Source organism: Amphiura filiformis, chromosome 14 (genome assembly GCF_039555335.1).
Source record: "Amphiura filiformis chromosome 14, Afil_fr2py, whole genome shotgun sequence".
Lineage (NCBI taxonomy): Eukaryota > Metazoa > Echinodermata > Ophiuroidea > Amphilepidida > Amphiuridae > Amphiura > Amphiura filiformis.
This window is the reverse complement of record NC_092641.1, coordinates 10,531,204-10,542,032: the sequence shown is the minus strand read 5'-3', so window position 1 is coordinate 10,542,032 and position 10,829 is coordinate 10,531,204. Positions and strand designations below refer to the sequence as shown.

Sequence of the window (10,829 nt, the reverse complement as noted above, 5' to 3'; positions counted from 1 at the left end):
ACATGCATAGCAGCATGGGTCTGAAAACATTACTTTTATTCTCATTCTTAAACAGGTAATTTTATCCACTCTTTATGGCTATTTGTATCATGTTTAAAGCCATATTGTAACATTTGCTGAGGAGGATGTTTTTTCACAATTGTAATAATGTACTTTAGTAAACTAAGATTCCCCTGCAAAAAATCTAAGAGTTTTAGGTGCTGTAGTTTTGTCAAAAACTGAGATTTTGAATAAACTGTCTGAACATTTCTTGAAAAACCTGCCGACGAGAACCAAAAAGATAATTGTGTACGGCCTTACAGGTTTATTTGTCCCACCATGTGGAAACATGGCTATTGTTGGAATCCCTCATGTAAAGGTAATAATGAAATTATTGAAAAAAAGCAGGAGTTTGTAACATCCCAGCAAATGCAATAATGTTTTTAAAACGTTTTAAACATGTTATATTTTGGGTTTTGTTAAAGGTTTTATATAAAGGTTGTGGAAATGTTTTAAAACGTTTTGTATGGAAACACACTACAACAATGAGAGAATAATTTCAATCTATTCAACCACAATATTTTTAAAATGTTTTCAAAACGTTTTTGTAAAATATTTTTTGCAAACATTTTTTGCCAAATATTTTGTCAACACTTGAATAACATTATGTTAGAATATTTGCAAATGTTTATGAATGTTATGAAAACGTTTTATACCCTTTATATGTCCTTTATATAACCTGACATTCAAACGTTTTCTGGCAACCTTTTTTAACCTTCAGCAAATGATGTCAAAAACGTTTTGTGTTTGCTGGGATACTGTAAAGCATGGTATTTTAGCATCATTAAAAATTTTGCATTTTGGAGAACATTATTCTTTGACATGAAATTGTCAAGAATTTGTGCATTTCCTAAAAATGGGGAGAAAAAAATAATCCGGGTGCAAGAAAATGTTGTGAATCAATTGCACTTGCAAAATTTTAATGCATGCGAACGTTTCACGCTTTACAGTATTTGTCGCTTAAAATCACAATTCTGCAATCTGCATCCAACATCGACGATCGAGGTGCCATTTTAGCATGAAAACAGCTCCGTCACTTGGTTTAGAAATTTAAAATTTCATTTTTGGTAACACTCTTTTGATGTAATGGGCCCGGTGGTGGTGCAGTCAACTTTCAAAGTGATAAGTATGTGCCTATCCGATAGGCCCCCTTTTCTGAAGTCGAATGTATGACCCCTCCTTTTTATAGGTTCGCCTACCTAAAGACCAGTCTTTCTAGAATTTTATCATCAAAATGGCATAAAACAAGGAGGAAACTTTCAATATCGTTTATTTCAGCAAATTGTACTGTAAATTTGGCAAATTTCCTTCTTGATGACCCCTTTTTTTACAAATTTTATACCAAATTACTCCTTTTTTTCAAAATGGTGTACCCAATAACCCCTTTTAAAAATTTGGTTGTACCCAATGACCCCCCTATTTTTATTGTATAATTTAAACCAATAGGCCCTTGCTTTCCAATACGGGTAGGCACATACCCGTCACTTCTAAAGTTGAGTGCTACCCTCCCCGGTGATGGGACACATAATTTCAGTTTAAGTGGGACTTGTTCCAGTAAGTATGACATACGCTTAAGCCTTGAATTTAGCGAGTCAGTAGTGGATGCAATTTAAATAAAACAATAAAAATTAATACTTTGTGATTCGTTTTCAATTTTCTTATTATTGATCGAAAGGGAGCAATTTAACAGATTGATAAAATCCTACAAATGTTTAATATCTTACTATAATTTATAGTTAAAGCTGTAATGATTGAAACCAAAGGTTAGAAGAATATGTTGTCTTCAAGATAATACAATAAACAGGGTCGGATCCAGACATTTTTGATAAAGGGGGCGCCTTTTGGTCGACAACGAAAAAAATGTGTTAAAGGGGGTTACCCCCTCGAAAACTCAACGGTTTTGGCCCATTGTTTGCTGTTCATGGCGAATGTGTTCCTTTTTTTAATTTCTTACAATATTTGTATTTTTAAGTTACCGCGCCTTTGCTAGTCAAAAAAGAGAGGCGGCGCGCGCCGGCTGCGCCCCCCCCTAAATCCGCCCTGAATAAAGGCTGGCATAAACCCTTGAGTTGTGGTTCGTTTTCAATTTTCTTATTATTGATCGAAAGGGAGCAATTTAACAGATTGATAAAATCCTACAAATGTTTAATATCTTACTATAAAGCTGTAATGATTGAAACCAAAGGTTAGAAGAATATGTTGTCTTCAAGATAATACAATAAAGGCTGGCATAAACCCTTGAGTTGTGGAAACTTTTGGGCCTTGTTACTGAGAAAATTGTTGGACAAAGTATTGTATTATACTTAGATTGGTAAAAATTGAAAAATCCGACTATGGTGTCGCACCTGTAAGATAAGTATTTTTTAAAAGAGAGGTATTGTATTCAATCTATGTTTGCTGACATGCACAGCTGATTAGTGCAATCTGCTTGTAGTGCAGGGCGGTCTAATCATATCTCCTCTCCCCTATACACTATTCCACTCCACTCCGGGCTTCACTCTCGAGCTCTCCTCTCCCCGCCTTCCCATCCCACTTCCAATGCTCTCTCCCCTCTGTTTCTCTTTCTCCCTCCCCCACTCTCTGTCCCACTCTTTCTTCTCTCTCTTCTCATTTCCTTCGAGTAATAAATAACTTGAATAAAATTCAACTAGCCTATATTGGAAGTTATATAGAGGAATCCAACGAGCCAAGTCATGGTCAGGATTTGGTCGGCCATCTTTGGGTCCCCGCAACACCAAAAAGCCGCTTAAAAATCGAGGTTAGATTCTTTTGTGTTGTAAACTGTCATCATTCTTTTGTCTACGTGTAACATGAGTGATAGAATGCAGTTTAAAATACCCTCCAAGGCCGCATTATTTCACATTTTATGTGAGATTGAGCCGACGGGGACCCAACTTTGGCAGCCATTAAGGTATAGGAATGCGTGAATTTGGATTCGTCTATAGCTTTCTATCAATCCTCCTGCATGCGATTATTACATGAATAGATTGGTATATACCACTCCAGTGTTCGAATCTTTTGTAATCTCGGTGGAATATTTCGATGGTCTATTTCACAGGGAAATAAGCCTATGCTTTAATATTGGATGTTCTAAACCACGCTTTCAAATGTAGATTGACGTGCTCGATTTCTCTGCTCGTGAATATTGCACTGCGAAATTTAAACATTTTTTGTATACTTAGATCAGGTAACTTCAAACCAAGCGATTATGCGTGCACATGACAAACCGGCGATCAACTAAACTGATATAAAGGGCGTTGGCTCTTATGAAAGTGGTTCCTTGTTATGCAAATAAGAGAGTTTACACTCCATAACTTTCACAGAGATTCGGAGGCTTGCTTTTTGTTATTTCCCTATTTCTCGTGCTCAAGGACATTTCTTTACAGATGAATGAGCTTGAAAAGAGTCTTCCGCACGACTATACAGTGCGGACATATGAGCTGAATTGTTGGTAAAACAATGTAATGCACACGATTATGTAACACACTGAAATGAATACCGATACTGCTTGCTACAAGTTTTAAGTTAAAACAAATGGTAGAAAGAAAGATATCGATAATGACGTCAGTCAAGAGCTTAGGCATGATAATAGGAAACCACGTGACCAAAACCAATAATGATATTCAATACTTGAACTTGACGACCGATTGTTTCGATGCTGCACTATTTTTACGAGTCACTCCCGTCTAGGCGGATGTAGGCCTACAGCTGACACAGCTTCGCAAGTCAATTAAACCGCCACGAATTTTAGGACCTTAAAATTTAGACTTTTCTTTTTATCCAAATAGAGCACTGACCTTCTTACCTCAAGTTTCATGTCAGAAATTTACATAACTTACAAAACCGAAAACGAAAACACCTCTTTATTGGGTCATGCATGTAAGGATTCTAATCTGCTATATCTGTCTTGTCTTGGGGGAAAGCTAGTATTTTGAATCAGGTCCGGTATCGTATAAATAAAATAAAATCATTTCACCTCTTAAAGGCGCTATATGTTGGAAAATCAGAAACTCTTCATTAAAATTAAGAATTATCAATGTACAGGGTGAGTCAAAAAAAGTGCAATAGAGCAAAGAATCGATATTTATGTAAGAACCAAGTTGAACTTTCCCATTATTGAGAGTTTCTATAAATGCCACACCCAATAGTCACCTTCGGTGAAAAAATGAAGTGACTCGCTTCTACCGTTTAATTTTTATGAGTCCTTTTGCTGTGATACCCAATTTCATTATTTGTCCACGAAGTACCATGTATTTTGAATGGAAGCACACGATGCACGATAAATGCACCAGCTCTGAAACTGACATTAACTTAAAAAGGTTGATTTTTGCGTTATTTTTAGTTCTTTTTTCTGTTCAAACAAACTTTCTAACATTACTCTAAGTCCTTTATACCTCACTTGACTCCAACTCCGGTTTTTTTTAAATCCCAATATGTCCAACTTACTGGATATTTTGTAATTCACTACACTTCAATTTCAGCGCATTTCATTTCGACATTTGAAAAACCCGCCTACAAATTGATATGGTTTTGATAGAGAATAAACATCTTTAAAATAAAGGAAAAATGAAAATAACACAAAATAATGTTTCTTTTCCTTAAACAAGACCAATGGCAATAACACTTTGGGTGTTCCATTTTATTTCAATGCCAATGAGGTTAAGAAAATGGCAATGATTCCAAATCTATCTTACACAGAGTGGGCTGACATTCAAATTTTAGATGTCTCTTGGACGAACATTAAAATCGGGTATCGCTATAAAATGTGTCATAAAAACAAAACGGTTAATGCAAATTCCTTGAATTTTTCACACAAGACCACTAATGGATATGTTAATTATAAAATGTTTTAAAACTTAAAAGGTTCAACTCGGTTCTTAAATAAAAATGGATTCTTTTCTCTATTGCACTTTTTTTGACTCACCCTGTATAATACAATGACTGAAAGCGACGCTTAGGATACAATTCAACATATATTTTTCATCACTGTTAATGTTGTCTTGCCTTTTATCAATTAATATTATTTAATATGAATAGGCTCTATTGATAAACCTGTAAATATCCTTCACTTCTATACTACTACAAATTCTAAATATTAAAAAACTCTTTAGCGGGCCGCTAAAATTCCGTTGAAATTACCGGGTCTTGTTTAATCAATATCCGTATAGATATGAGCCGAAAACACGTTTAAGGGATCTGGAATGAGCGTTTATGGCGTTTCGACAGTATTTTTTGTGGGACATAAGAGCACATCAGACATATCGAATTGCATTCTGAATACAAAGAATGGCCTTCTGATATCAAATAATTCTGATTTTTGATATTCGCAATGTAATACACATTTTATGGTAAATCATTAAAATTGATATTTTGATATTTAACAGTACTTGAAGTAAACTTTATAAATCTGATGATTTATACTTGAAGTGTATGTAGGTGGATGATGAAAAGCCGACGATCAATTGAAAATGTTGACCTTTCGTATTGAAGATATGGATTTTTCCCCAAAACACCAAAAAAAAATAGGTCTTTTTGGGTAAAAAATCCATATCTTCAATATAATGTTCACAATTTTCAATTGATCGCCGGCTTATCATTAGATTTATAAAATTTATTTCGAGGACTGTTATGTATCAAAATTTGAAAATATCAAATTTTAATAATTTGTCATAAAATTTGTATTATATCGTGAATTTCAAAAATGAAAATTATTTGATATCAGAAAGACATGCTTCGTATTCAGAATGCAATTCGATACGTCTGAGGTGCTCTCATGTCCCACAAAAAATACTGCCGAAACGCCATAAACGCTCATTCTAGATCCCTTAACATTTGTTTTGAAACTGAGAACAATTATTATCGGCAGACGATTATTCGAAGTTTAAAACTGATCAGAATATCATGACAGATACTAGTTTTGTTTACTTAAGCTTAGGGATCCGGGTCGTTGTTTGTTTGGAATGATTCACTCGATTTGAGGGATGTAACCCTAAGCATGTTATAGGCCTGGGCATACTTTGTAATGTTTGTTGTTCACATTTTGTATTTCTGTATACAGAGACAATCAGTGAGTTTAATATGCTCATAATTAAACACACCCGACAATTAGTATAGAACAGTCCAATCGTAGCAGATTTCGTTTTGGGAATTACTAATAACATTAATAATATTCATTCCGAAATGTAAAAAAGGCTGACCGACAGCTTTCATGCAAATTTCTCAATTAGCACGGCATCACAATGCCTTTCCATTTCAATATTTGGTTCGTGATTTTGTCATCTGCGCTGCTAGCATATAAACAGGCATTTGGTGGTAAGTTAGATTCATTTACTATAATATTTTCTACATAGCCAAATTCGATTATAGCAAAGGAGCCAATTGAGTGATCCTTTGGAAACAAAAAGGTTTCTCAGAGGTAGTCAGGAAGTTAAGGTCAAAAGTCATTGGGGTCATTGGTAACATTTTGGTTAAAGTTTCTAAAATTGTCCTTATTTCCCAAGTCATGTACTCCTTTGTTAAAGTGTCAAAGGTCATTTTCCATAATGGCTTGAATGTTGCTTCTTCCACAAAATGTACTTTAGTGAATCTTTAGCAACTGATGTTTGTTTGTCCTTCACCGCCCGCTCCTCAGTTTAAGGCCTGACCAAATTTGTTTGTTTTTTTCAATTTTTTAAAAATAAATAACAAATTAAGCTTTTTTTAGATTTGGAGTACCGTATCTCTGGACCTAGCACGAGCTCAATGCTAGGATCTTTCAAGGTTGAAAATAAAAAGCCCCAAAAAGATTTGGTGTCTTCAATATGCAAAGTTATAACTTGTGTCATAGTCTATCATTATTAATGATACATTGGATTTATATCCATTTTGAAATCATTAAAAGACTATATGACATACAAACTATAACTTTGTATATTAAAGAAACATAATGTTGTTGTTTTTAAGTCACCATGAATGATTGTAGCTTTTAGCACTAGCTAGGTCCAGGAATGCGCCAAATCCGAAAAAAAAAATCCGCCCACCCGCACCTCCTCCTTCAAAGCTGTAGAGGACAAAGAAACAATTTTTTCTGGCCTAAACAGTGGCATAAACTTTAATTGGGTGCTGATTTATTGGAGGTGCTCATGACTTTCTGTTTGCTCATGTGAACTTCCTTTCCGCTATTGTTTCTGTCAATAATAACGATTACCTTCAAAGAGGAAGATCAGGGTAAAATCCCTTTTCTGGACACATTGATCGTCCGCAAAGAAGATGGGTCCATGAAGCTGTTGGTGTACCATAAAAAACCCACATATGCCCTACAGACCAATATTTAAATTTCCAATCGCAGCAGTCCTTACACCAAAAACTTTGGGTCATCCGTATTTTGATGGATAGGATGGACAACATAGTGACAGAGGAAGAAGACAAGAAGGAGGAGGAAATTAAGATCAGAACAGCGTTAACCGCGGAATGTGGCTATCCAAAAAGGCCTTTGGAAAGAGTAAAACAACAAATGAAGGACAAACAACTGAAAGCAAGACAGAAAAAGAAAGACGACGTCCCATCTAAAAGAATGGTGGTCATCCCCTATGTAGAAGGCTTGGCGGAGAGGCTCCAAAAGAATTGTCAAGAAACACAACATCCGCGCCACCCATATGCGCCCTATCAACACGCTTAAAAGCCTACAGTCCACCCGAAGAACTAGAAGGGCATTCAGGGTGTCACTTAGAACTGTATCGTCGGAAACTTATTTGTTTGGGTATTTTAACGCCACAACTAAACATAACTAAATACTTGGTGTGGTTAAGGAATAAATAAGCTATCACATACTTTTTGAATTTTGACAGTTGACCATGTCGTTCTTGAAAATCCCTGGTACGCCACTGGATCAGAATTCAAATCAAGTACCCGCCGGGTTTAGGGCTTTCAGCAGGTTTGATTTACTGTGTGGGCAATCTAATTTACTGGGTGGGCAGGTTTGGGCAATGGGTCGGGTTTGATTTACGTGGGTGGGCAATTGGGTGGTCATAATAATTCACACCGGCCAGTTTTTGGTTTTTCTATTCACTTCCCACATTTTGTTTTACATGCAGATGATTTCATCATAGTTGCTGACCTGGCCAACCATACCATTTGGACTGGACCAGTCGTCCATGATGCTCAGCTAGAACTGACAGAAATTCCAACCATAGACTTATTCCGACCAACCGCGGTGGACTATGATCCGGTTGACGGAAAGCTTTATTGGACAGATATAACAAGGGATACTATTAATAGAGCAAATTTGGATGGAAGCAATGAAGAGGTCTTGTTTTACTTCTTGACAAGTATGTACGACGCGTAGGCCTACATTATCGCATTTATACTAGAGTGAAAAACATAAAATCACTTGATTAAAAGCTATTTAACCGGAGGTGGGGTGAGGGAGATGTGTGGTCACAGTAATCCTTCACATTTTGTCAACTCCCTCTCACCCAATGACTCAGTATTTTTTTTATTGTTGTCACCCAATTAACACGTTTTTAAACAATTCTAAACAAATTTCTCATAATCTCTCACCAAATGTCACTGAATGAGTCCCATTTTCGGACCTTCTCATTCCCTATATAAACAGCTGTCCACTCATTCCATCGCTTACAAAGTGCCCACAAGCTCTGCCACAAGCCTATACACCTATCCGACTTCGCCATTACTGCGGTGTCCCCGATGTAAAACTGCGGTGTCCCGAGGTCGGGGGTTCCATCCATTATTTAGTGTGCTATACAGAATTGTACCCGGAATTGTACACAACAGTGATATTCAATACACAATCATGAGTATTGAATTACGAATTAAATCTCCCGCTCTGGTACATCTGTGTTGCCGTCAATAGAGGGCCAAATACAGTAAACGCTTCTCGGATTGGTCTATACGTTCTACAACACTTCCCCGGGACACCCCCGTGTACTCACTAATCCGCACACACAATACCCACCCACACCATCTCCCTCTACACACACGTACTCCATCAAACAAACAAAACGAACTATTGAGTTACTTTTTAAATGTCATTCTGCTCTAATTTTCGGTTCCAGTCCCGGATGGACTTGCGATAGATTCTGTCAATCGCGTCATGTAGGGCCCACTGGACTGATTTAAACCTTTTGGCCCTGTACTGATTCTGTGAACAACTTATATACTAGCTAAAGCTGATGCATATTGCTGTGTCATTGTATACTATGTAATTTGCGGAAGTTACATACCGGAAATGACCTCTGACCCTTTTGATGTGTGAAACATTTAGACACTTGCTATAGCCGACGCGTGTGTACAAGTGAAGCTGTGATGTGTAATATGAGGAAAGAGTACAGCATTTTCAATGAAAATCGCATTTATGGCCTTAATGACCCTCGGATGACCTCTGACCCCAAGTGCTAAGGAAAAAAGCTCTTCCAAATGAGCAAATAATTGTTAGTAAAAGTTATATGTTGGAATTTTCTTTTCCAGCCCCAGAAGGACTTGCGATAGATTCTGTCCATCGCGTCATGTACTGGGTTGATTCAGGACCTGCTATAATCGAGAAAGCCAACCTGGATGGGACAGGACGTACAACAATAATAAACACCGATATCGAAAAACCTAGAGCTATCGTGGTAGATCCGACAGCAGGGTAAGGGGACAGTTATTAGACAATAGAAAGGTTAAGATGTTCCATACTTCTTTCACCTAAATCCGTTCATTCGTATCGCATAAGACAATTTCAGTATCAACAAAAACATCAAGGCCGTAATGCAAGGCCGACTGGCCCGAGGCCGTCGACTCTCAAGCGACGACTAAACACCCCAGGGGGACCCCAATATAAGGGCCCCGCAGGGCAAGAAAGCAAGAGTAACCTTTATGTGAAACTTACTTTACTTTACTTTTGTCCTCCGCTTATTCCTCTCAGAGTCGCGGGGAAATGATGGGACGTCTGTCTTGGGCTGCATGGGTAGCATCTGTCAGGTTGGTATTGTGCCTTGTCAGGATTTTCTTGCCCCCCTCAATCCATCTTCTTCTTGGCCTTCCGACAGGTTTGGTACCGGACAGTTTGCTGTTGTAGGACCGCAGGGCTGGTTGATTTGTGGGCATGCGCATAAGATGACCAAACCATTTGATGCGATGGCTTTCAATCTGGTCTAGCATAGGCTTGGTGCCAACCATGTCTCTGATGACTTCATTCCTAATTGTGTCCCGTCGTGTCTTGTTTACAGCTTTTCGTAGGCATTTCATTTCACAGGTGGTGATCTTCTGTTCAGTCTTTTTGTTCATAGCCCATGTTTGTGCCTGGTAGCAGAGAGTCGGGGTATAGATTGCGTTGATGATTGTTCTTTTTGCATCCATTGGCACAGCTGGGTGGGAAAGTATAGGCCCAAGCATGAAGGTGATGTTGTTTGCTTTCTGGCATCTGGTTTCAATTTCTCGGTCTATCTTCCCGTCTTCAGTAAAGATGCTGCCCAGATACTTAAACTCCTTTGATTGCTGGAGGGTTGTGTTGTCAATCTTGATGTCCAAGGTCTTTTGGGATCGGCTGATCAGCATGGTTTCTGTCTTTGGGATGCTTATGCTCATGCCATACTTTTGGCAGGTTGCGTGCAGTCTGTTGGTGTGGTTTTGTAAGCTAAGGCTGTCTTGGTGGATGAGACATTGATCATCTGCAAACAGTAGTTCATTGAGAGCTTCTTCATCTAGATTTGCTTCTTGGGTGATCCTGTCCATAAAAATGAGGAGCAGGAGAGGCGAGAGGACACATCCTTGTCGGACACCTGACTTCACAGGAAACCACTTGGTGAGTC

At 37.8% G+C, this 10,829-nt stretch overlaps 1 protein-coding gene across 1 annotated transcript in view; it reads left to right on the top strand.

Moving 5' to 3' along the window:
- Positions 1 to 7,414: 7,414 nt before the first annotated feature.
- LOC140169178 (low-density lipoprotein receptor-related protein 5-like) overlaps positions 7,415 to 10,829 on the top strand; it is a 78,459-nt gene continuing 75,044 nt past the window's right edge. Inside the window, exons 1-3 of the mRNA XM_072192435.1 lie at positions 7,415 to 7,616; positions 8,112 to 8,345; positions 9,505 to 9,667. Coding sequence (XP_072048536.1) covers positions 7,415 to 7,616; positions 8,112 to 8,345; positions 9,505 to 9,667 — 599 coding nt within the window. The remainder of the gene's footprint in view (positions 7,617 to 8,111; positions 8,346 to 9,504; positions 9,668 to 10,829) is intronic.